We start from the raw sequence: 27,726 nt of genomic DNA on the forward strand, positions 1-27,726 counted from the left end.
TCCTACTGCACTGTTTAATGTCACTTTTATAACTATTTAAGAGTATACGATTGAAATTTATTATGTACCTTCATTTGCCTTCTTTCTTATACATGTGGGAGGTTTTGTTGAGATATAGAAATAAGGTTTATTTTCTTTAATGGTTATATGGGTCAATAAAAAAGTATATTTGATTCATTTATTTTATTACTGTGTCTTGCATACAAAGAATGCTGAGCTCTTTAATAGGCTTATAAGACAACATTAACAAAATACAACAGTCCAGACATGTGTTAGAAAAAAAAACAAAAAACAATAGACTCATTTAAACAAACTCCTCTGCTGCTTCTTCCAGGCTTTACAGAGAAATGATGCCAACTTATAAACATTAGAATTAAACAACCATTTCATTTTGCTGTCGTCATTACACCAGAACATACCAGGGCATTGAGCGAACATTTCATCAAATAAAGTATTTATAAATTTGTCATAAAATGGACAATACAACAAAAAATGAGCTTCACTTTCCACTTCTCCCAACTCACATAAACCACAAAGTCTTTCTTCTTCAGGGGTTTAAGAAAACCTCCCAGTTTCTAAAGCCAGGGGAAGGATCCCTGTCACAGCTGTGCCATCAATGATCTTTGATTGCTACTCAAATTTACTCTGACATTAAATTCAGTCTTAAACGTATCTTTTAATTGAATATATGTTCGCAACTTGGGTTTAGTCAAGATCCCATTCAGCCACTGCTCTTCATAATTGGACACCGGTTTTGCTCTTATTCTGTTAACGCTGCATGGCAAATTATTATGAAATACTGTACATACTGAAGTTGTGCTTCAGCAAAAACAGCCCGTTGCTCTGCCGCCCAGGGTGACTTAGGCTTACTCCACTCAAAGACCTTTTTACAAACTCTATCATCAGGCTGATTAATAATTCAATTCCACAATCTGACCATATCACACTTTCTTTGAATTAAACCAGAGGCCCAGCCCAGCCCATATCACCCTGAGCCGCCAAAACTGGGACAAACTTGTGCACTCCCAGGAAACAGCGGATGGTTCTGTTTTTCACAGAATCCAAGGTTGAACTTTGTCTAGCCCCCCACACACCAGCAGCAGAGTTTAGAACAGGAGATACACAGGCCTCATACAGCTTTGAAAATGTTTCATAACTGAAATCTTTACACATTTTCACTTTGTTAATCACAGAACCCAGAGCTCGGCCGGCTGAAGCAGCATGGATTTTTACCCCGCTGTCAAAACTCATTAATTCATCAAATGTGAACCCCAGATTTTGTACTGAGGGACATATTCAAGATTTACATTTCCAAATGTAGAGACCTTTTTACTTTGTGGAGCTGCCTTTTTTCTGAAGTGCATTATTTGGGTTTTGGCTTGATTTATGACAAGTCTCCACTTACAGCACCACTGTTGTAATATGTTTAACATCGACTGTAGGTCCTCTTCTGTTTCAGCGAGGAGTGCAACATCATCAGCATAGAGCAAAATGCCCACAACAACACTGTCCATGTGTACGCCAATGTCCAACTGTTTGATTTCAAGAGCCAAGTCATTTATAAAAAGTGAGAACAGGCTTGGGGATAAAACTTCCAATTGTTTTACACCAGTGGGTATGGGGAACCACTCAGTCTGTAGATCATTCACTTGAACACATCCAATACAGTCTGCACACAGGGACTTTAATGCTCGATAAAATGTACCATCAACCCCAGCCTGTAAATATGATCAATACAAGCTCTGTGTTTCCTAAATCCATTTTGTAAAAGGCTGATTCCCCTATAATTAAGAGGCGCTCTGGGGTCATCTTTTGCCAACTTAGGAAAGGGTATGATTATAGATTTGTGCCATGTTGAGGGGACAGTACCATATTCAAAACAAAGCTTAAATAAACAGAAAAGAACATTCAAAAGATGTGGGTACTTTAACACTTCATTTGAAATTTCTTCTACTCCCATGGCCTTCCTTATAATTTATACGTCTCACGTTAAAAAGAGGTTAAAAGGTTATCAGCATGGATCTATGGTTATTACTGTGACCGAAAGTGAATGAGGTTGAGGTAAGAAGCTAGGCTAGGCTAAGCTAGCGTTAGTGGTGACTGGCAGTGAGATATGCAAACTGGTAATCCCATGTCATGATAGATTATTACTACATTATTTACAAATTTGATACTGTGAGGAGTTAAAGATACACTTTTTCTCTTGTTTGATAAAAGAGGAACATAAACAAAGATAGAAATCAGCTGTGAAGCTTCTGGACTCGGAAGTGACATCATCACTTAACAGCTCTATTATAATCGTCTTGATCCAAGGTTCACTGCTGTGTTTGATGTAACTGAATCTGGTCGTACACCGCCTGAAGTGAAAAATAAAAGAAAAATTTTAAATGTGACTAAATGTTGCATATGATACGGTTTACTTTTAGTGATCTTACTTCACATTGTTCAGTGTTGAGTTTTCCGTACAAAGAGTCAGAAGGTGAACAGGTCTTGGGCTTTATAATCTGAGCAGGGATAAACAAATATATATATATATATACACACACACACACACACACACACACATAGTTAAAACAAAATTGACTGTTGACTCCAGGTATGTTTTTGATGAGGAAACAATAGTATAGCATTAATCAGAAAACAGTGTAATATTGGCTCTTCAAAGTTGGACTAAACACCTAAACTCCGCCCACAACCACATTTGAACTAGAGCTGTTAAACTGGGCAGGACCTGGACGACTACAGAGGAAAGTATTTAATAAGAGCACTCACTTTACCACTTGAAACATCATCGATCTCTGCGTACACTGAGAGTTCATTGTTCAATTCTGAAAAACATTGAGATAAATTGCAGAAGAAGCCATTTTAAGAACAGAGACTTATGACACAACATGAAAAAGGAAATGTGCAGATCTGTTGTTTCTTACTAGTTTTTGTTTTTCTGTGTCGACAGTATACCACTAAACCAATGATGGTGACAATTATAATACAGCCAATGCATCCTACTGTGACCAGGAGCACCACTGACTTTAGACCTAGAACAGAGGAACTCAGTATTTAAAAGGCATTGCAGACATCATGGTAGATTTAAATAACAGATTAAATTCTCGTCATCTGCAGAAATGATTAACCTGTTGGATTGTCAAGTTAGTAGTACTCGTTTTGGAACAGAGCAATGTAATTAGTCAAAATCGCTATATTTGTGGGGGCAGCCTTTTGTCTAAAAAACATTGCAAAAATCAAAGGTATACTGCCTAAACCAGACTTGGAGAGACTTATCCATGTATTTGTCTCCAGTAGATTAAACGTCCTGCTCACTGGCCTCTCCAAACGAGCCTTAACACAGAACAGTACATCTAGAACACTGCTGCTCAGGTCCTGCCTAGAACCAGGAAGTACTTCACACATGTGTCCTGTGGCTCAGGTCTCTGGCTCCTATGGCTCAGAGAATAGACTTTAAAGCAGCTCTGTGTGAACAAGTCTCTCCATGGACCAGCACCTAAGAACATCTCCCACATGTTAGAGCCACATGAACCATCTCACACTCTGAGGACTTCATGGACCGGCCTCCTGCCGGTGCCAGAATCAGGACTAAACATGGAGAATCAGTGTTTCAGTTTTTTGCAGCTAAAACCTGGAACAATCTTCCTGAAGATGTGAGACAGGCCTCTACTTAGACAATGTTTAAATCCAGGCTCAGATTCTGTTTATCTGTGCATATGACTGAAAGGTTTTTATTCTGCACTCTTCTGTTTTAATGTTCATTTTATGATGATTACTTGTGATTATTTATGTTGTTTGTTGTATTGTGATATTAATGTTTTCTTATTCTATAAAGTACTTTGAATTACTTTGTATGAGTTGTACTATACAAATAAACTTGCCTTTTTCCATGTCAGTGAGCCTGCAAATACGATGCATTCCAATTGACTTTTAGAGTTAGTCTGGGATAGTGTCTGCACATTTTAGCACAAACTTTATAATGTATCGGGTTTATATATTGCCTTTCAAGACACCCAAAACATTTTACTTTGCATTATTCATTCACTCCACTCTCAGTACTCAGTAGTGATAATGTACTAATGTACCCACATCTGCTCTGAAATAGACTGACATAGTAAATTACTACTGTAGCCACAGCTGCCCTGATAGAAGCAAGGCTGCCAGTCTGCTCCATCAGCCCCTCCAGCCAACATCAACACTTATCCACACATCAGATTCATACTTGGCAAAGTGTCTTGCCTAAGGACACAAAAACTGTTTGCATCTAAATACTAAAAGGCTCAGCCCTGCTTAGCTTCTGAGATCAGATGAGACTGAGCTTTGACAAAGTGTTAGTCATTGTGGATATTACTTGTACATCTAAGTTAATATAATTTTAGCTTTAATCTACGTACCAGAGGATTGACAGTTGATTGTCCTGTTCTCTGATACTTCACTGATCATATTGAAAACAATACATGTAAAAGTAATGAGTCCTTCTTGTGTGAGCGGGTACTGCAGCAGGGGCCCATTGTACTCCACGTTGTTCACTTTCCACCTGTACATCACGTCTTTGTCAAACTTTGAGCTGCACTCCATCTGAACCACACAGGAGCCGTTTGAGTTCATGGTGATGTTATTCACAGTCACAGTGGGATGTTGTGTCAAAACTTCTGCAGAGACACAAAGTAAAAATAGACTGTTGAGTGTTGTGACCTTTTTCAAAAGCATGGTTTGGTTATGTTAAAAATAACAGTCAACCAAGGTGCAGTACACAATTTACAGATAAATAAAACAATACTTAATAATAGGCTAATAATAACAAATTGTCTTGGGATTGGAATTCAGTTTTGTGAACAAGTCTCTACATGGCCCAGCACCAAAGAACATATCTGACATGTTAGAGCCACATGAACAATCTCACACTCTGAGGACTTCAGGGACCAGCCTCTTGCTGGTCCCAGAGTCAGGACTAAACATGGAGAATCAGTGTTTCAGTTATCTGCAGCTAAAACCTAGAACAGTTTTCCTGAAAAAGTGAGACAGGCTTCTACTTAGACCATGTTTAAATCCAGGCTCAAAACAGTTCTGTGCATATGACTGAAAGGTTTTTACTCTACTCATCTGTTTAAATTTTAATTTTATAATGATCATTTATGTTTTGTTTTGTTTGTATTGTGATTTTAATGTCTTATTCTGTAAAGCACTTTGAATTACTTTGTGTTCTAATTACGCTATAAATATAAACTTGTCTTGCCTCTGCCAAAACCTCATAGAGATAGAACATTTGTGTTATATTTTATAGGATTCTTTTAAAGTAGAGAAAAAGCTGTAGTCTCACCTTGTACCACTAGTCTGATGCACTCTGTGGGTCTTTGTCCTGTATTTGTCGCTGACACAAAAACAAAATTCCCAGAGTCCGTGGTCTTCAGCTCCTTCACTTCTAAATTGTAATTTGTTTTGTTCAGTGTCACTCTGCCAGAAAACTGATGTCCAGGAACATCAAAACGTTTATCTGCAATTTTTACATCTATATTATATCTCCACTCCGCTGAAGTGAGGTTTTCGGTGACTGATCCTGGAGACAGCACAGTGTTTCCTCCCTCTCTTCCAAACTGCAGTGACTGACAAACAGCATCAAGATCTGAAATAAATAAAACATTACAAAAACTGATATTTGCTTGGATAAAGGTGAAGGGTCTCCATCGAGATACTGTTTCTTTGCTAAAACTATTCCGCAGTGTGGCATTAAACGTGCATATGTTCCATTTGTCACCACTGCCAGTGTCATTATTGTTCAAAGATGCATCGACACACATGGATTCTCACTGCTTCTCCACAGATCTGACCTGTAACTTGGCATGGTGGCACTGCCTGTTTGTGTCCATTGGAGACAGGCAAGTTTAATGCCACTGTGGAACATTTTAAGCAAAGCAGTAACATCCGTGCCGGAGACAAGCAGATGGTGGACTTTTGAACAGAAATGCTACAAAGTGCAGCTTTATGTAGAATGCAGCTATAGTTCAGTGTTGATGAAACATTGGCACGTTTACTGAGTGACTAACGATGAAAGTAAATAAAAATACACAAATATATGAGTAATGTGTAATTAAAATGACTTTTTTATCTTTGGCTCTTCACTTTGACTTTATCATAAAACTTACAAGCAAAATAACAGCGCAGTACATGTATGTTTTTTTTTTTAAATAGGAGGATTTAATGTTAATGTAAAAAAGAAAACTTCGTCAGACAGTAGAGTTACACACAATTTAAAGCTGAATTATGTAATTTTTTAGGTGTTTTACTTGGAATTTTCCCCCAAAATGGTGAAAAACTCCACATATTTTTAGCAGTAAAAACAACAGTAGATGAATGAATGAAGCATGGATGTGTTTGAACTACACTGTGCAAGAACATTTTTATGAGGTGAAAAGATGTCTGATCCTCCAAAAGAAAAGTTACACAGTGCAGCATTAAACAAAAGAGGAAGTCCAAAACTGCAAACGAGAGCAAACTGTGAAGACACTTTTTTGATGATAAATAAGTAAGTGCAATAGACTATATTATACAGTGCAACTTTTGTATAACTTTTAAAAATAATCTGATCTGTAAATTGCATGTTAACCAGTTCAGACCAACAGTTGCATTTATTGTTGTGGTGCAAAGAAAAATACAACTGTATAATTTGTCACACATTTTATATTACATTTATATATTCATTAGCTTAAAAAGTGCACTTACCATGAGTGCAGGTTACAAGTAGAAATAGAGCTTTGTAGGTGAAGAAAACAATGAAACCTCCAGGCCCAGCTCCGAGCATGTCTGCATCTGTACCGTTTCCTCTTCTGTGTGAAAAAAACTTCAGCAAGTCAACTGAATTAGTGGGGGAGGTGTCAAAACCGCCTGCTACCTCAGGATAGCACATTGCGTGTAGAGATGATATTAGGCTTCCTGAATTGTCTTAGTTCAGTTTAATTCTAAGAATAAAACTGAGTCAAGAGTGAGACAATGTGCAAGAGTTTCCTTAAACTTTTAGACCAAGTGCTTCTCCTCCTACGCACCTGTCGCTCAGTCAGGTGTGCAGAGTCTACACTGAAACTAGAAAATAAAATTCATAAATCTCCAATTAGGACCTAAACCAGATTTAAAGTAACGCTAGACAAACAGTTCTGTTTACCTGTGGAAATGACTGAAAGGTTTTTAGTCTGCACTCTTCTATTTAAATGTTCATTTTATGATTATTTATGTTTTGTTTTGTTTGTATTTTGATTTTAATGTCTTATTCTGTAAAGCACTTTGAATGACTTTGTGTTCTAATTACACTATAAATATAAACTTATCTTGCCTCTGCAAAAACCTCACAGAGATAGAACAGGAGCAGAAATGGCTGCACAGACCGACCCTCTGACTGGAACTTCTACTGCTGTGCAAGGAGCCAATTATGTCACAGACAAATCAAAATATTACACCTGAGAATATTAAGTCATTAAGTCTTTTGCAAATGTGTAAATACTTCTGACTTGATTCCTTCGATATTTTTTTAGATCAATAATGTGATTTACAATGAAAAAAAATATATAGTTTAATACCAAATACCCGAAAAAGCATATTTATGTTTTATAGTTCATAGACAAGGCAAGTTTATTTGTATAGCATAATTCGTACACAGAGTAATTCAAAGTGCTTTACAGAATAAGAAAGACATTAAAATCACACAAATCAAAACATAAATAATCACAAATAATCATCATAAAATTACCATTAAAACAGAAAAGTGCAGAATAAAAACCTTTCAGTCATATGCACAGCTGAACAGAACCATTTTGAACCTGGATTTAAACATTGTCAAAGTAGAGGCCTGTCTCACATCTTCATATAGACTGTTCCAGGTTTTAGTTGCATAAAACTGATTCTCCATGTTTAGTCCTGACTCTGGGACCAGCAGGAGGCCGGTCCCTGAAGTCCTCAGAGTGTGAGATTGTTCATGTGGCACTAACATGTCAGAGATGTACTTTGGTGCTGGGCCATGTGGAGACTTATACACAAGCAGAGCTTCTTTAAAGTCTATTCTTTGAGCTACAGGAGCCAGAGACCTGAGCACAGGACTTATGTGCTCGTACTTCCTGGTTCTAGTCAGGACCTGAGCAGCAGCGTTCTGGATGTTCTGTTCTGTCTTAAGGCTTCTTTGGAGAAGCCAGTGAGCAGGACATTACAGTCGTCTAACCTACTGGAGACAAATGCATGGATAAGTCTCTCTAAGTCTGGCTTTGACAGTTTACCTTTGATTTTTGCAATGTTTTTTAGATGGTAAAAAGTTTATAGGATTCTATTAAAGTAGAGAAAAAGCTGTAGTCTCACCTTGTACCACTAGTCTGATGCACTCTGTGGGTCTTTGTGTTGTATTTGGCGCTGACACAAAAGAAAAATTCCCAGAGTCCGTGGTCTTCAGCTTCTTTACTTGTAAATTGTAATTTATTTTGTTCAGTGTCACTCTGCCAGAAAACTGATGCCCAGTAACATCAAAATGTTTATCTGCAATTTTTACATCTTTATTATATCTCCACTGCGCTGAAGTGAGGTTTTCGGTGACTGATCCTGGAGACAGCACAGTGTTTCCTCCCTCTCTTCCAAACTGCAGTGACTGACAAACAGCATCAAGATCTGAAATAAATAAAACATAAAACATTACAAAAACTGATATTTGCTTGGATAAAGGTGAAGGGTCTCCATCAAGATAGTGTTTCTTTGCTAAAAATGTTCCGCAGTGTGGAATTAAACGTGCATATGTTCCATTTGTTACCACTGCCAGTGTCATTATTGTTCAAAGACGCCTCTCCACAGATCTGACCTGTAACTTGGCATGGTGGCACTGCCTGTTTGTGTCCATGGAGACAGACAAATTTAATGCCATCCTGTGGAACATTCTAAGCGAAGCAATAACATCGGCACGGAGACAAGCAGATGGTGGACTTTTGAACAGAAATGTTACAAAGTGCAGCTTTATGTAGAATGCAGCTATAGTTCAGTGTTGATGAAACATTGGCACGTTTACTGAGTGACTAACAATGAAAGTAAATAAAAATACACAAATATATGAGTAATGTGTCATTAAAATGACTCTTTTTTATCTTTGGCTCTTCACTTTGGCTTTGACTTTATCATAAAACTTACAAGCAAAATAACAGTGCAGTACATGTATGTTTTTTTTAATAGGAGGATTTAATGTTAATGTAAAAAAGAAAACTTCGTCAGACAGTAGAGTTAGACACAATTTAAAGCTGCAAAGTTTAATTTTTTAGGTGTTTTGCTTGGAATTTTGCACAAAATGGCAAAAAACTCCACGTATTTTTAGCAGCAACAGCCTCAGTAGATGAATGAATGAAGCATGGATGTGTTTGAACTACACTGTGCAAGAACATTTTTACGAGGTGAAAAGATGCAACATTAAACAAAAGAGGAAGTCTAAAATTGCAAACGGGGAGGTGTCAAAACTGCCTGCTACCCCAGGATAGCATATTGCTTGTGGAGATGATATTAAGCTTCCTAAATTGACTTAAATATCTGAGAATTGCATAATGAATTCTGTGAAAATCCTGAACACAAAACACTTATATAGAAGAAGAGCACAGCCACATTCTGTCCACTACAGTGACAGCTAAACCTGGAGGTGTTGCCAGAGCCTTAATCTGCAGATAGAGACACACACAAGTGTTTCTCATTCTCAGGATATGGACAGGCCTCATGTGAAAGATCAGAACCTCCAGATTTCACTCACTGCACTGATCAGTGACCGGCTGCAGATGCTGGGGTTTAGGTAGTGACCATTCAGATTAGAGATTGGAACATGTTTGTCATTTGGGGACATTAATATAAAATTAGTTTAATGCCATATCGTGGAACATTCCAAGCACAGTAATGACATTTCCTAAGCAGGACAGACACAAGCAGGTGACGCACTCCCACCTGAAAAGTGGCATAGTGTATCTTTAAAGCCAGTTTGAAATTGTGAGCTTAGAATAATGATTTGAAGTTCTGTAATGAGTTTGAGCGCCTAATGGGTTTGTGTGAGGACATTCCTATGTGTGAAACATCCCTTTGTTGACTGATTTAGCATTTTTACAATTGAACACACAAAATGGAAAGAGAATCTAAAGAAATAAATGATTTGACCAATTTGAAAAAGGCACTCCCAGGCCACCGTAGCGTTCAATGAAGCAGTTTGTATCAATGATATATTATAAGGCTTAGACAGAATGTGGGCTCTGTTACCATGGCAAATGCAACACCCATCTTGTGAGTAGAACAGGAAGAACATTCTGACTGAAAATAATGTAAAAACAAGTGTTTAAAGTGACATATATAATCGTGCATTTTTAATCTGAATTATGAAAATGAATATTCATCCTAAAACACTGCACTGGTCTTTAATGTATGCAGAATTGAACTATGTTTGTCAGAAACCATATGGACACAACCATTGATAATTATTCTGTTTACTTCATGCCTGTTACTTTAAAAGAAGAATTTACTACCTAAAATGAAAAAAAAAAAAAAAAAATGTTCACATTAGTTTAATAGAAAATGGGCATTAGATCAAGTCAAATTATATTTGATTTTTGATGAAAATAAAATGCAAAAATCTCCAATTAGGACCTAAACCAGATTTAAACTAACGCTAGACTAGAACCAGCCAACTAGAACCATGGGCCAGGTTAGGTCATTTGGACAACCTGATCTGACCTGATTTAAAGTATCACTGAGCTCTGCCTCTAATGTTACTGACACAGAATCTTGTATTTGCCATCACTGGAACATAATTTAGAATTTCCTAAAACAAACAAACAAAAAAACAAAACAAAACATGTTGCCAAAATGCTATTGTACTTCTTGTAAATGTTCTCAATAGTCAATGAAACTATGTGAAAATAAAGGTGATGGTATTTCAATATATTCAATATATCCACACTGCTTTCTGATATTTGTTGTAGATACTAACTCTGACCACGAGGGGGCTCTCTGTCCCAAGAATGGAAAGTCCTCAGTATTTTCCATACAATAACACACTCTTAGTTAATTCTACAAAATATATTATAAATATACAATGTATTTCATCTCATTTCTACAGCTGGTAATAACCAAAATCAATGCAAAAGCTTAAAATGCATTTGACAGACGCAGAGATTTTCTTAATTTTGACTTGGTTTTGGGGGGATAGTATCTGTGGTCAATATTTATCATAGTTTTCCATGCAGTCAAGTGGTGGTTGGTGAAGAAAAGTAGAAAACATAAAGTTGGACAATACAGGAAGCAGTGGTGAATTCTAAAACAGAAAAATCCCTCAAATTATGCCCTCCGCTGTCATCTGTTCCATCCAAAATGCAGACACAAATTTATGAACAAGGAAGGCATTTTTCTGACATGTTAAGCATTTATTTAATACAATAAAGGTGTTCTCATTTATTTTTATTTGCCAAATCATAACTGTTGTGTGATTTTGTGTCATTTTGGCCCATTTTGGTAACATTATGGTTGCTATGTAACATACCTCTATGTATGTCATAACTGCTGCCTGTGTCCAACCAGGAAGTACAATTATAACCTTCACCAAATGGGCTAAACTAGAAAAGGATGACAGGATTTTTAGTACCACTTTAAATCTAATGGTACGTGTCATGCTCTTTAAGTTAGTCTAGTCCAATGGCTGCCGCCCTCCCAGTGTTTTATTATCAATTATAAATCCATTTAATAATGTATTTATAGAACTAATATGTTTTCTTGTTTTAATTTTATTTATGCCAAAAACACAGGATGTAAACCTATGACCCCTCTCCCTCTCTCTCTCTCCCTCTCTCGCTCTCTCCTTGTGTCTCTCTAAATCTCCCCCTCCATCCTCCCTCCTCTCTTCTCCCTCTCTCTCCCTTTTTCTCTCTCTTTCTGCCTCCCTCCCTCTTCTTATTCTCACCCTCCCTCTCTCTTCTCTCTCTCCCTCATGTTCCCTTCCTTCCTCTCTCTCCTTCTTTCTCTCTCTTTCTGCCTCCTTCCCTCTCCTTATTCTCACCCTCTCTCTCTTCATGTTCTCTTCTTTCCTCTCTCCATCTTTCTCTCTCTTTCTGCCTCCCTCTCTCTCCCTCTCCTTATTCTCACCCTCCTTTTCTCTTCTCTCTCCCTCCCTCCCTCCCTCCCTCCCTCCCTCCCTCCCTCCCTCCCTCCATCATGTTCCCTTCCTTCCTCTCTCTCCCTCTTTCTCTCTCTTTCTGCCTCCCTCCCTCTCCTTATTCTCACCCTCCCTCTCTTCATGTTCTCTTCCTTCCTCTCTCTCCATCTTTCTCTCTCTCTCCCTCTCCTTATTCTCACCCTCCCTCTCTCTTCTCTCTCCCTCTCTCATGTTCCCTTCCTTCCTCTCTCTCCCTCTTCATCTCTCTTTCTGCCTCCCTCGCTCTCCCTCTCCTTATTCTCACCCTGCCTCTCTCTTCTCTCTCTCCCTCTCCCTCTCACTTTCCCTTCCCTCCTCTCTCTTCTCCCTCTCTCTCCCTCTTTCTGCCTCGCTCCCTCCCCCTCTCCTTTACTCTAACCCTCCGTCTCTCTTCTCTCTCTCTCCCCTCGTGCCCTCCTGCCGCTCTCTCTTCTGTACTCTCACCCTCCCTCTCACTCTCTTCTCTCCCTCCCCCGCCCTCCTCCTCCTCCTCTCCCCTCCTCCTCCTCTCCCCTCCTCCCGCTCCCTCTCTCTGTCAGCACACATGTTAAGACAGGTGTGGGTGTACGCGTGTGGGTGGAGAAACAGGTTAAAAAGCTCAGTCCCAAACACTTAACACTCCTCCATTATTAAACTTTGCTTTTTGGACCTACATCTCCAAACCGGGTAAGTCTTATATATAATTCATTCTTATTTTTTTTTTTCAGATTTTAGATTTTTTTTTAAATTCTTTATTAAAAGGTTAGTTTTAAGCAAATATATATAGAGAAATGTCAAGTACTGTTTGTCTGTAGTCTACTATTAACTGATGTTACTACAAACCGTTAACAGGTGAGCACAGTAACCATAAATTGTACTGAAGTAAGAATAATGTTACTTCAAAATAATGTTACTCAAATAGAAGTACAAAGTAGTAGTTCAAGAAATTACTCAAGTAAGTGCAAAAAAGTATTAGGGAAAACTGCTGCTGAAGTAAGAGTAAGTAAACTGTCAGAATATGAAGGACTAAAGAGTAAATAAGGCACAAAATCTGGTGTTTTCAAAGGATTGACACAAAAATGAGACAAACTAAATCATTTCATATTGTCAATGTAAAGTTTTTGTCACGTGTAGAGGTGAAGCTAACTCACAGTGGGAAGACGAATCAAAACTAAAAGAGAGTACTTTTCTAGCAGCACACTTTTACTCTTACTTGAGTAATATTTTCATTGAAGTAACAGTACTTTTACTTGAATTAAAAAAAAGCTTTATGTTGACAAGATGAAATGATTTGAACACCGCTTCCTCAGATATTATTTATTTTGTCTCATCTTTGTGTCTATCCTTTTTACATCAGATTTTGTGCATGATTTAATGTTTAGTTCTTCAAATTTAATTCACCTCAAATTATAAATCTATTGTTACCTCTTTAGTTTTCTTTTAAAGTTCCTCTTAGCACTTTTCCCAAATACCTTTTTTACTTGAGCTATTTCCTGGACTACTACCTTGTACTTCTACTTGAGTAATATTATTTTGAAGTAACATGACACTTACTTGAGCACAGTTTGTGGCCACTCTACCACCTCTGCTGCAAATACCTCCACTACTCTTTCACTCCCATGTTTTTACAAGTGTCGCAATTGTCTTTGAAGCACTGAGTCATTGTACACACACACACACACGCCTTCACACACTATGAAGTAACTGCATATTTTACTAAGACACCACTTTTACGATGAGAAAAAGTGCCAAAAGTCCCTGGGTCAAAGGGTCTTTAAGTGGAGCATATGTTCTAGTGGACGCTGTGATGCCAGAGATATGCCTTTTGTGGTTTTGTTTTCTGTATGACATTTGACAAAACCGCATATGCGCAGGAAGTTGTCATGATCTTTAGATATGTAGAGCAAATGTCAATGTCACTTTAATTACTACACTTAAATAATTGTCTTTAAAGCTACTGTCTGTAATTAAATTAGTCGACCCACCCCTGTTGCATTCTCACATATCACCACTAGATGCTATCTAAGTTGCTGCTGTCTGACAAAAGACCAGAGAGCACGAGTGATGGGAGGGGATAAGTGAGAAGGGAGGGGCCAGGTGAGAAGGGAGGGGACAAGTGAGGAGTGAGAGGCCAGGTGAGGAGGGAGGAGCCAGGTGAGGAGGAGGGGCCAAGAGAGGAGGGAGAGACAAGGTGAGGGGGGAGAGGCCAGGTGAGGAGGGGGGGGCCAAGTGAGGAGTGAGGAGCCAGGTGAGGAGGGAGGAGCCAGGTGAGGAGGGAGGAGCCAGGTCAGGAGGGAGGAGCCAGGTGAGGTGGGAGGGGCCAGGTGAGGAGGAGGGGCCAAGTGAGGAGTGAGGAGCCAGGTGAGGAGGGAGGAGCCAGGTGAGGAGGGAGGAGCCAGGTCAGGAGGGAGGGGCCAAGTGAGGAGCCAGGTGAGGAGGGAGGAGCCAGGTGAGGAGGGAGGAGCCAGGTGAGGAGGGAGGAGCCAGCTGAGGTGAGGGGGGAGCGAGGAATCTACCATCTACTGGTAAAAACAAAAATCAAAAATAAATAAATAAATAAAAATCAAGTTGCTTGCAGATAGCTAGCTTTAATGCTAATCAAGCATGCTATCAGACAGTGGTGGTATATGAGAATGCAACAGGGCCGGGTCAACCAGTCTAATTACAAATGGTAGCTTTAAAAAGTAAAATAATTAAAGCAAAACATTGTCTTTCAATTTAAACCTGGACCACAGTCTGGAATCCAGTGGAATAGGGTGACTCTAACTTCTCCATATGATTATTACATTTTATTTTTTATCATCTTAATTTTATTTTCACTCACATACAAAACTGATTCTGAAAATGAAGACCAAAACCAGCACAGTAACATGACGCTACTTATAACTGGGAGCATTTCACGGTTTAATAACTGTTTAGTTTTGTTCATTGGTGTATTTAACCAGGACCATGCGCAAACACATTAATCTCATAAAAGAGCCATCTCCACCATCAAGGGCCAGGCGGGTTATACAATACAAACCCATCCACCCATTAACCTCCACCACACGGTCTGTCAGTGATCCTCCATCTGAAGGCATCACAGTTTTCAAATTCAACATAAAACTGCATCTAAAACATTACAACCAACCATATTATCACATACAATACAATATCAGTGCAGACGTTGTAAAAGGATAAGACTTTTGTAAAAACACCTTTAAAATAGCTCACTTATAACAATAACTCATGTGCCTTTTAAAGCTATAATATGTAACGTTTTACTTCAAAAAAATAAATAAAATAAAAGCATGTTTTTTTCATGATGGATGATTTTATTCCACTAAAAATAAATAAAAACACATGTCCTTACTGTGAATGGGCTTGGATCTCCACATACCTGATTCTTACTTGGCCCTTGTTTCCATGGAAATGTTGGTCTTTTGGCTATAACATTCCACAGTATGGCATAAAACGTATCTAACTCTATGGAGAATGTTCCAACGTGTGTTTTTTACTTTCTATTTTAATGGAATCATGCAAGTAAAGTTACATTCTATCACTTTAACTCACCAGGCATGTCTTTATATTGTCTGGTTGGTAGAGCACGTGTCCACTGATCCAAAGGTTGGCAGTTCAAATCCCGCTCTCAAATGAACATCATTGGTTGAGCTCCCACAAATGAATGCTGTTGTTGTGTCCTTGGGCAAGACACTTACCCACCTCGCCCCCAGTGTCTGTGTACACTGGTGTATGAATGGGTTTTTAAGCGCTTTTTTGATGCCTTAAAGGTGGAAAAGTGCTACATATAAAAAAAATTGTGACCGTCTTCATCTTTTTTGCATCGAACCCCCAAAGCCTAAAACTCACTGACAGTTTTCTCAACAAAACTTTTTCTGATTCTAAAAGTCGATGCTCGTCTCAAAGAGAGTTTTACAATCTGGTATTATACTGTAGCTGTTCCATTGCGTAATGCTTTTTTGTCATTACGCAGTGTATTTTGTTTTGATTCACATATTTACAACATGTTTTGGACATCGACCATCTGAGTGTACTACGCATTTTTTTTACTGATAAGTTGCTGCTTCTTGCATTTGTCTCTCTATATTAAAGACACTGGTGCTTTTTGTTGTAAATACATTTTAAGTTATTTTGTGGAAGGTTTGTGGAGATGCAAGCCTGCCCAGAGAACACATGTTTTTCAGTGCAATAAAAACATCCAGTTTATTTTTGACCGAAAAGTTACACAGTGAGGCTTTAAATAAAAAATTCTACCTAAGAATTCTGACCTGTCCTCCAGCTCAGTTTCAAACAATTCTAAAATGAACGAATGTAACCTTTTGATGCTTTGAAGTTGATGTCATTCATGTTCCCTGGGTGGTTGAAGCTAACTGGAGGCACTGCTCTGTCTGAAGCTCTGTTACTCAACTTTAATCTGATCTTAATTTGAACACAATCTGGCCATAAAGAACGGATTTGGAAATACAATAGGCGAGCTGTTTTGCACTGTTAAAAAAGTACCTCTCAAATAATATTACAGTCACAAGATAGCTAGCATTAGCCAAGAGTTTTTTTGTTGAAAATCAAACATCTAAACAGAACCATGGATGCTCGTATTGATCACAGGTTCCTGAAAACCCATTGTTGTCCATTTTTGTATTTTTTCTTGAGTTTCCAGACTATCTGTGCGCACTATGTCACCATGGAAACTGTTGAACATTCCGCCATAGACATACATGCAGAGCGAACCCCGCCTAATGTCACTGCAAAGAAACATATTCCTTTTACTTTTGAATAAGATGGCTTCAGTAATCTAACTTTGTTTTGATTTGCAGATTTACTGTATAATTGAACAAAATTGTAGCTAATGGGCTAATTGGATGTTGTGTAATCTGAAACAGGTCCGTTAGGGTGTGCGATTGTGACTGAAAAAACATAGAGCCACATACTTTCACTGGCACTGGTCCACAGGGCGTGAACTCAGACTATATGCGCGGCAGCAAATAAAGAACTCTGTGGAACTTTTCAACGGTGCTAAATCGCTAACACACATTAAACGTAATTATGATCTCACGTTTGTAACGGTTATGGACGGCATAGGGTTTAACATAGTGTACAAAGTAATACAAAGTGATGAAAGTGTTAATTTGCGAAAAACAGTGACTCTAAAAAAATATATATTTGGGAGTAAATGTACAGATATTATTCCACCTGCTTTCACATTTAAAGAAACAATATGTCACTTGTCGAGTTGGGGATTCGCCAATGGCTTGTCTCCATGGAAATGTTTATGCTATCTATCTATCTATCTATCTATCTATCTATCTATCTATCTATCTATCTATCTATCTATCTATCTATCTATCTATCTATCTATCTATCTATCTATCTATCTATCTATCTATCTATCTATCTATCTATCTATCTACCTCTTCCTATCTATACCTTATGTATAACTGATTTCTGGTGAATACTAGTCCACACACTGGCAAGGTGGGGAAGTGTCTTGCTTGAGGACACAAGGGCAATATAAATAAAGATCCTATATTATGCAAAATTAACACTTATGAGCTTTAGGTCACGTTAGAAAGTTATTATCTCCTCAAAAACATACCCATAGTTGTGTGTTGTTTCATTCACACATGTTTGAGTAACATTGTTTATTATTAGTCTGTCTACATCTCCAAAGCTCAAAATTCTCTGTTCCACCTTGTGATGTCATGAAGTGATAGTTTTCAAGTTAACAGCTACCGTTTATCTTTTGTTTAGTAGAGATTGGCAATTCCAGGGCTGAAATCACCCAAAAGATTCTAGTGAAGGTGTATGGAGTTTAAAAACACAGTGGTGCGCTTCCTGTACTACCACATGACATCACAAGGTGGAAGAGAGCGTTTTCTGTTTGAGAGAAGAACTCAGCTTAAATATGCAGGGTCTGTGTGTTAAAAATATGTGAATGAAACAAACCACAATTCTAGGTTTGTTTGTGATGAGGAAACAACATTATATCATAGATCAGAAGATAGCACTCTTTAATTATTATTCTTCCTGGGGTCTAATATTACTCCAAATACTGTTTTTGAAAATGTATACACTACTTCAAATATCATTTATCTTCTCTGAAATGTCTTCAGAGCCCCTACAATTTGTTAACATTCTACTTCACTCAGTATCAAATGGAAATGCCTAATTGTGAGTGCAATAGGAACAGGCTTGCTCGTGTCTGGTCCTGCACATGAGGAATTATAGGCGTCAGGTTTAAACATGTTACAGTTGCCCCACACCCCCTTACCTCCGAACAAGCTGTGGGCATGGCAGGAAAATATGAATCCATCACTCCAGATATCACGTCAGAAGGCTATGGAGTAATCACAACAAGGAGGAGTCGTCCGCCAGCAGTTCATGTGTATTAAAGATCGAATTATGAACGAGTACTAATTAGTCAGCACAAAATCTGGATTGATGATTGAATTGGTGGTATTACTGGAATTCAAGGAGCTAATGTTTGCTATTGTTAATCCAAAAACATTCATGTTGTTTCCTTTTTTAACGTTAACAACAACATTTTTAAGACAGTACAATAGAAGATGTAATTGCCTCGATGACATGTTTCAGCCAACTATTGTCATTATATTATTAACAATTTCAAGAAAAGTAACATTTCAATCAATCAATCAGTTTCACTTTATTTGTAACCAAGGGGCAATTTAAGCACATTGAGGATTAAAATACAATAACAGTAGGAAAACTCAAACAAAAGTCTGAGTGCAGCTCAACAGTTAGGGTTATCAGATCCTGTGTCAGTGCTATTTGAGGTGAGTAACAGCCCTCTGGATAAAAGTGTCCCTCCTCTGTCTTCTTTGTATCCTGAAACATCACAGCAGCCTCCAGGAAAAAAAACAGATGAACTCTGGAGACACAACAGGAAAGCCTCTCCAAAGCCTCACTCTCACTTCACTCTGTTGTTTCGGTTTGCGATGAGACAGGACGTTCCTTCTGGAATGTCTGCTGCCATATTTGGTGTGGCAAGTCTTTTGCATTTCAGCTCTAGCTACTTAGCATACGCCATGGATACAGGAAAAACAAAGTGCTCATATCCTTTGTCCTTTGAACTGCATTTGCTGCACTTTTTAGATGGTCAAAATCCCAAAAATATGAGGTAAAAAATAGGCTTATACGAACAATAAAAGGATAATTTTCATGACTTTTGGAATGCCCCATGAGAAAAAAACTTAAATATTTGTTTGAGTCCATATACTAATATACAAATTCTACTGATGGGTCTCAGATGACGTCACCACTATTGTACATGCCAATAATATTTAAAACGCATTATTACAATAGTTCTGCCACTCAGTCAGGATGTTGAGGAGCATTTTCCAAAATAAATAAATGATAATGATAAATAAAATGACGTCAGTTCAAAACCTCTATTGTGGCTTCAAGATTGAGATGCGGTTTTATGCTATTATCCTATTATCCTATTGTCTTAGCTCAACATTCAATGGCCAATGTTCTCCCTACTCCACCTTCAGCTTTGATCTCAAACTGGCCTCTCTGACTGACTGTTTACAAAAAATCCAACATGGACTCTTTCTGGCGCACTCATTTATAATTTAAGCCACCCACATTATTATTAAAGAAAACCTCAACATCTTATTCCTCAAAATCACCAAAATATCATCGTTATTGTCATTTAAACATCCTTCTGATACCTGTTTGGGGCTGGACATGCTCTTCTATCCCATCCAAGCTTCTAATTGATACTTTTCAGCTAATGTCATCAACATTCCCTGGGTTTGTAATGCTAACTATAGGCTCTGTCCAAAGCTGTATTAGACTTTAATTTGAACTCTATTTTAACACAATCTGACCAGAAATAGCTGATTTACAACAACAGATGAGCTGATTTGTGCTGTTAAACAAGTCTCAGGACAATGAACACTCGTAATGACCACAGACTTCTGAAAGTGTGTTGTTTAAATCCATTTGTATTTTGTCCTGAGTACGACGGCGTGTGAAGGTCACAGTCAAAAGATTAATTATGCGGGTGCTACGAGAACAAAACTTGTAACATTAATTTTACAAGACTAAAGTTTATATTGTAGGCCTTTAAAACAACAAGGTTTGAATCATTTTCCTGGGAATGATCCCCATACGTCTCCGTGCGTAGCTAAGCGCTTCTGGGCAGGACTGACCATGCTCTGATCCACAGACAAATACAGGTGTAGGAGTCTTGGTGCAATTATCACCAAATCTCTTCCCTTGGCTTTGAGCTTTCCACATTTGTTTGTACTTGTTTACAGGCTTGTGGAGCCGTGCACAACCAGGTAGTGGCAGCTCATGCTTAAAGTCTACCTGGAACATTTGTGGATATGGACTGGACACAGTGCTCCAGACCCTAGCAAAGACAGCTGTGGTTGATTTCCATAAAGAATTCGGAATCAAGGACTGAAAGCGTCTAAAATGTCCTCCTTTATGGAAGCTTTATCGAAGCTTTTCACTGATCCAAGGAGCACTTTGATTCAGCGTTGAACCCTAGATCATTAAAATGTCAACTTTATTTTTGTAAAATCAATCCACTGTTCTTGATAGTTGTTCTAGTAAGAAGGACTTTCTCCAAAACAGAATAGTTAAGATCATGATTATATTTAACTTTCTACTCAAATTCTTGCCTGGTTTTCCTGTGCAATTTTGAAAATGTTTATAATTTTACTTTGTGGTTGGACATGGGCAGCAGACATAAGTGGAGGTATTTCCATAACTATTACCTAGCTTAACTTTTACTTACTGTAAACAAGGGCCAAAACACATTAACACAATACATATTATATTAAAAATAAATAACACTACCTTTATTTTGTTAAAGTGCCCCCTACTCGTATATTGTCTCTCTATTTCAGATGGAATTTTGCGTATTGATGACAGGGACAGGGACTCGGCTCTACTTACTTTTCAACCTTTCTTCACAACCTGCTACTTGACTGATGTAAAACTATAAATATGAACAATGATAAATTTACTACACATATTATCCCATCAAATTAAATATTAATTAGAAAAACATGAAAAAATCTGATGCAACGTTATCATCAACTAATTTGTTCTTATTTTGTTTCTTACAGGTGCCAAAATGCTCCCTAGCCCGACCCAGCCCTCGAATTCAACCGGGGAAACTATTGTGGATAACACCGCGGCTACTGCCATGGGCGCTCTCATCTTGTCTTTGGTCTTCCTTTTGGGCTTCCCTGGCAACATCTTTGTAATGTGGAGCATTTGGGCACGCGCCCGGAAACAAAACATTACCACTCTGCTCATTTTAAACCTGGCTATAGCTGACGGCTCCCTGATGGCTTTAACTCCATTTTTCATCATCTACTTAGTCTTAAAAAACTGGATATTTGGGAACGTCATGTGCAAAGTCCTCTTCTACCTGTGTCTACTGAACATGTACGCATCCATATATCTGATTACCATCATGAGTTTGTACCGGGTATTGGCGATACGGTGGCCTCATAAGATCAGAATTGTCACAGGCCAGAGGACGGTAATGCGAGTTTTGGCGGTGATGTGGGTTTTGGTGATGCTGGCTTCGATCCCGGCATTGATCTACAGAGACACAAGACGGAGTGCTTCACGAGCGGCCTGTGATTCCTACCATGACACCAACAAAGATGTGAGTAGCCTATAGGCAACATGTAAAGCTGCACTATGTATCTTTACTGGTGGATGCCGCACCAACTGTTTGTATCCGTGGAGATGTTATTGGTTTACCTGCTACACTACCAGTCAAAAGTTTGGACACGCTTCTTCACACTTTGTTCTTTACTTCTTTGTTCTCCCTGAAGGCATCAAAACTATGACTGAACACTTGTGGAACGCAGTAAACCAAAAATAAACTCCAAGTAACTCCAAACTTTTTTTTTTTTTACTTTTTTTTATATTTTTTAAAAAGCCATGGTTTGCTTTGATCACTGCTTTGCACTTGTGGCATTTCTTGACCCTGATAAGGCACAGCTATTTCAGGAAACTTCATCATGAAGCTCATTGAGAGAACGCCAAGGGTTTGCAGACCTGTCGACAAAGCAAAGGGTGGATACTTTAAGGAATTTGAATTTAAAAACTATTTAGACATTAGTTATTTAGCTTTTTCTGTACGAAATAATTCCTAATATCTTGCATAAGTTGAGGTCTTCTGCATGCATCTAACACGAAGAGGAAAAAACCCCAAAACAAAACACTGAATTAGAAGGTGTGTCCAAACTTGTTCTGGTGTTTCCATGTATTTCCATGTTTTTGGGTATTTTTGAGCATAAAAAGTGTAATGGAACAAATGCAACATTGATACCTTTACAATAATATCTCCATGAGACAAGCAGGTAGTGGACCCCCAGCCAGAAAAGTTGCGGGGTCATTTGACCAGTTTTACGCACAGAATGGGCCATCTGATGAATAGCTGATTATAAAATATTCAATTATAAAGCTACTAATGACAAACTATAAACTGACCCATATCTATCAGATTATTGTTAATTTGAATCTACTTCTTTGCACATTTGAACAAGTTTAGTTTCATAAATTGTAGCCTAAAAAAAAGAAAAAGAAGCACACTATACTCACTGCTTCATCCAATAGTTTGTAATATAGGTCCAGATTGTGAGCATAAATGTGCGGTGTGCATAATATTCTACACATCGCATAATATTCTACACACAGTGAACCTGGAGACGGATCTTTCACCAAGGACCAAAGAAAGTGGTCTTGTAGTTCGGTAGAAATGGGCAATTCTATGGCTGAATTTATCCAAATGATTCCAGTGATGTTGTGTAGAGTTTAAAAACACAGTGGAGCACATGACATCATTAGGTGGAACAGAGTGTTTTCTGTCTGAGAGAAGAACTCAGCCTAAATATGCAGGATTTGTGCATTAAACATGGATGAATAAAACAAAACACAACTCCAGATATGTTTGTGATGAGGAAACGTTATAACAGAGCAGAAAATAGCAATAGTAATAGTGTAATATAGGCCCTTTTAAACTATAAGGATTCTGCAATGTTGTGATGTCACATGAACACAACCTATGTCCTAGAAAAGAATAAAAAAATCACAGCTGTATCAGAACAAGTATAACACACGTAGATTAGAATACTACCTGGACCACTGAGGGATTACACAGATATAAGGCCACACTAATGTCTACTCTAAACAATATGAAGTAGATTTTCACATTTTTGACATCTTGTACCTGTTTTATCTTTGAAGGTGGTGATCCAGTACATGTTGGAGTTGGTACTGGGTTTTTGTCTCCCCTATGCCATCATCGTGGTCAGCTACATCCTCATCCTGAAGAGAATCAGACAGACCAAGTTCAGGAGGAGGATTCGCAGCGAGAAGCTCATTTTGGCCATCGTCGTGACCTTTTGTGCGTTCTGGCTGCCCTACCACATCGTCAACATGGTGCAGGTAGGGGGCGCTAGAGTTACATATTTACACTACCAGTCAAAGGTTTGGACTATAGACTGTGTAAAAAAGAGGACTAAGGTAGCGTAATGTAACCCATAGCATTCGGCTCCAGTCAAACGAAACTCATCGAGGCTAGCAGTTACAGGGGTGACTTCGGAGATGAGTTTTGACCGCGAGTATCATAGCAACCAGAGCAAATTCAAAGTGAGGCTATTGAAGGTACACACCCCTTCCCGCCTGCACTGCTGATTTAGCAGGGAGTGGACACTTAGCAACGCTGTCAATCAAGCCTGTTGCTAACACTAGCGGGAGTGACCTCGGGGAAAGAAGGTTCCTGATTTGTCTGTTATTAATGTTCATGTCTTGATTTACAGACACAATAGCAAAATAAAAATACCAGCCTCTGCAATTTCCAGTAATTGGTGACATCACTCAGGACTCCTCCTCCCTCGCGTTCTTCTTTAGTCGTCTAGGTACTGCCCGGTTCAGCAGCTCTATTTGAAAAGTGTATTTGTGGGAGGCATTTAAGTGGAATTTTTTAATTTACTCACCAGAAATAGTCAAAAATGTTATCTCACAGTTGAAACCTTAGTTCTACATTAATTTAAGAAAGTTTTTGGTGGTATAAAATCTTAACTAATAAAATACAAATAATGATGAATTGTCTGTTCTATTTTAAACAGGTCACATGGGCTTTATATCCAGCAGGAGACGTAAAAGACAGGTAAAAAAAAATGTAAACATCAATACAACCACATGTAAAGTGCATATGACAGGTGAGACTACAAATTTCACTAAAACAAAGTAAACATACCAAAAAACACTGCATAAGTTCATATTTGTACTTCCTGGTTGGACATGTGCAGCAGATATGACGTACAAAGAGGTAATTCCATGACTGTAACCTAGCAACCATACTGTGAACAAGGGCTGCACTATGCGGATGATTGGTCTAATATAATTATATGACCACACATTAATTTTGTTAAATGAAGGTTTAAACTGCCAGAAAAATGTGTTCCTTGCGTGTAGAGGTATTCTGTTTTAGAACTCAGCCCTACTTCCTGTGTTTTTTTTACTTTTCTTCTCAACTTTTTTTTCCCACAACTGTTATAAAACTATGATAAATGTGCACAACAAGTAGCCTGCAATCGCACCAAACAAAGTCATAATTAGAACAACATAAAAACCTGTCATATGCACTTTAAAGATATATGTAAAATAGTCTTTTTAGAGCTTTTTTACGTTGTTTCCTCATCAAAATCATGCCTAAAGTGGTTTTAGATGTCGTCCATGCATGTTTGAGTATTTTAGCGATCTCTCCCAAAACATCACTCCCTCCTTATAGTTAGCAGCAAGATTTTGTGCAATGCTCCGCCCACAAGCTTACGTCACCCATGCTCCCGCACGTCAATTTTTCAAAATATACAAAAGCATGATACAAAACTGTACACAGCAATTTGACAAACCTGATGTGGTGTGCAGTAGTTTCATTGGCTGGATGCACGCTGATTCTAATGAGATGGCACTCTAAAGGGGGAAGGATTTACAACAGAGAGAATCAAAAACTAAACTGAAGCATGTTAATAGATTGTTTTTTGCAAATATAGCATTTTCAGAATAATAAGAGGTAACATAGTGATCTAAATATGTGTTAGCAGTTAATACCCCATAGAAATGTAATACTCCTTCTTTAAACTTTCTGACCACTAAAATCTCGTCTTTTTTCACCAGATTAAATGTGATTTGGCACAGGGGCAGAGCTGTGGCTGCATCGATCGCCTTCATCAGCAGCTGTGCAAATCCAGTGCTGTATTTCTTTGCTGGAAAGTCCTATATTCGGAGAGAGGGGACGGCGTTTATGGCAAGACTATTTGAACGAACCGGACTGGACTCTGCAACGAGGAAAAGCCGACAGAACAGCCAAAACAGCAGAGACTATGATAAGGAAGCCAATTCTGTGATGCTCAAAGAAAAGCAGGAAGAATCAGTCACAGACACCAGTTCAAATAAAGTAAAGCCAGTCAAGATCGGGAGGTAGTCGAGATATTTCTGCAGAACCTGCATTTCAGTCTCCTGAAGAATTCTGCTGCAACTGTGGTTGAACTTGAATCATGACCTGACTGTGATCTTATGATCTGTTGAGATTCAGTGCTTCCACCTGCCCACTCCTCCTATCGGCCAAACTCTGTCATACTCTCATGTGGATATAACTTGCACTTATATGTAATCTCTCAGGAAAAGAAGTTTTAGTTTCCTTAAAACAAGAATTGTGACAATAATAATAATGCTATAATCTTATGTAGCCACATTTTCAGATGCTCAAAGTCACATAACAATTCTGTGCATTGTTCATTCACTCCAAACCTAGTGACCATTACTGTACCTACAGCTGCCCTGGGGTAAACTGATGGATGTGAGGCCTGACCTAAGCTGCCTCACGCCAGATTGTTATGTGCAGCACTCCAAATTGAGTTCTACACATTTATCAATCTGGAATGGCTCTTGCTGAAAGTGATCTGGAAAAGGTGGAACGTCATGACGAATATTTGATATATCTGATTGGTCAAAACGTCACGACAGTGGAACAAGCTGAAAAGTCAAACTACATCCAGTTGAGAGAGAGAGACATTTCTGTCCACAAATGCACAAAACTCTGCACATTTTTCACAAACAAAAAAGTCAGTATTTTCACTAAAATAGGTTGTCTGTCGGTTTCACCAAGTTTCTTTTGGTTTGTTTATTTGGGCACTTTCACCTCTTGCTTCCGCACAAACCTCAATAATTCTACTTGGATTGGTCTGCCCACTACTGGGTGAATTTGAACCTTACAGTGTGAGTATCTCAAATATCACAAGAATCCATCTTGCTGTGCAAAATTACCTCTGATCACCACCAACACTCACAATCATATTAGGAAACATCATGCACTAGAGTCACTGCTGCCCCACTGTGGCACCTGGTATTCCTAGTGTCCCATCCAAGCACTAATCAGGCCTGACCCTGTTTAGCTTCTGAGATAAGATAGGACATTGACAAAGTAGTATGGGCACAAAATAACGATAAAATTGGGTTTGTATTGTAGATACTTACGCAATGGTCAATTTAGATTTACTAATTCAACAAGCAAATGCATGTCTTTAGATGGAGAGAGAGAAAAAAAACAAACATTATACATACTACCTATGTACACTGCCCAGTGAATGTAATAAATGTGAGGTACTCAGGGACAGGAGGCATTAGCCCAATCATGTGCACAATGTAAATGCTACAATTTGATACAATTGTCTGTAAAATTTTGTTTAATATGAGTCCTGATTTTTTCTCCTGATTGAAATTTCACTGAACACATGTAAGTTCAGGCAACAAACAAGCATTTCTATCTTTGTAAAGTGTACAATGTGTAAATATGTAGCTTAATGTAAATAAGGATCTTTCTATGGTTTGAAATGAGTAATAATAGAAAGTAATGTTTTTTCTTGTTTATTTTTTATTTCATTATTATTTTATACTGTATTTTTTACTGTATTACCAGCAGAGAGCAGCAGAGAACAGCACAGAGTGTTGATGCACAGTGATCATCAATAAACATGAGTGGTTTTCAAATAAGACTCTAGCTAATTTGTTGTTGATGACGCCACAAAACAGCTTTTCTAAGGGAAGCTAGACCATTGGCTCTCAAACTTTTAACACCAAGTGCCACCAAAGAAAATATTTGGCTTTCCAAGTACCACCAGATCTAAACCTATAACAGGACCATTCCAAATCTAATCTAGCGATAAATCAGGTCTGAAAGTGGATTACATCGTTTCTACTGTAGACAAACCCATGCACTGAAGAGTTCTCCAAGTACCACCTGAAGGAGGTCACATAGCACAATTTGAGAAACACTGAGCTAGACAATAAAAATATTTCTTTTATTGATCTTTACATGCCCATAATTTGTTGTGACAAACTTTTAGCCACAGCTGCCCTGGAGAATGACAGAAGTAAGATGGTCATTCTGTGGTATCGGCCCCTATGACCACTACCATTCACTCACACACCACATTTGTATCCAATCCACTTTATTTATTCACTTCAATTCAAGTTAATTTATATAACATATCTAAAATTACTTCAACTGACAA

The 27,726-nt window shown here is 38.3% G+C and overlaps 3 protein-coding genes across 5 annotated transcripts in view; 1 reads left to right on the forward strand and 2 right to left on the reverse strand.

The window, feature by feature from the left end:
* Positions 1-27,726, reverse strand: part of LOC117386461 (acidic leucine-rich nuclear phosphoprotein 32 family member D-like) — a 146,332-nt gene that overhangs the window by 55,148 nt on the left and 63,458 nt on the right. The gene's annotated exons all lie outside the window — the stretch shown is intronic.
* LOC129457068 (uncharacterized) lies at positions 172-6,827 on the reverse strand. Of its 2 annotated transcripts, XM_055228857.1 has the most exons (7): positions 6,724-6,827; positions 5,324-5,626; positions 4,398-4,655; positions 2,928-3,035; positions 2,773-2,828; positions 2,436-2,504; positions 172-2,357 (listed from the first exon to the last, which is right to left on the reverse strand). In XM_055228857.1, exons 1-7 carry the CDS (start codon positions 6,800-6,802, stop codon positions 2,316-2,318), a joined length of 915 nt encoding a protein of 304 aa, XP_055084832.1. In that variant the 5' UTR covers positions 6,803-6,827; the 3' UTR covers positions 172-2,315. The 2 variants fall into 2 exon arrangements, with proteins under 2 accessions (XP_055084832.1, XP_055084833.1); XM_055228858.1 differs by lacking the exon at positions 2,928-3,035.
* LOC117386371 (leukotriene B4 receptor 1) lies at positions 12,734-27,650 on the forward strand. Its single transcript, XM_033983725.2, has 5 exons — positions 12,734-12,841; positions 21,256-21,806; positions 23,396-23,596; positions 24,280-24,320; positions 25,331-27,650. The coding sequence occupies exons 2-5, from the start codon at positions 21,264-21,266 to the stop codon at positions 25,635-25,637; spliced, it is 1,092 nt and encodes a 363-aa protein (XP_033839616.1). The 5' UTR covers positions 12,734-12,841; positions 21,256-21,263; the 3' UTR covers positions 25,638-27,650.

This window comes from Periophthalmus magnuspinnatus, chromosome 18 (assembly GCF_009829125.3).
Source record: "Periophthalmus magnuspinnatus isolate fPerMag1 chromosome 18, fPerMag1.2.pri, whole genome shotgun sequence".
Classification (NCBI taxonomy): domain Eukaryota; kingdom Metazoa; phylum Chordata; class Actinopteri; order Gobiiformes; family Gobiidae; genus Periophthalmus; species Periophthalmus magnuspinnatus.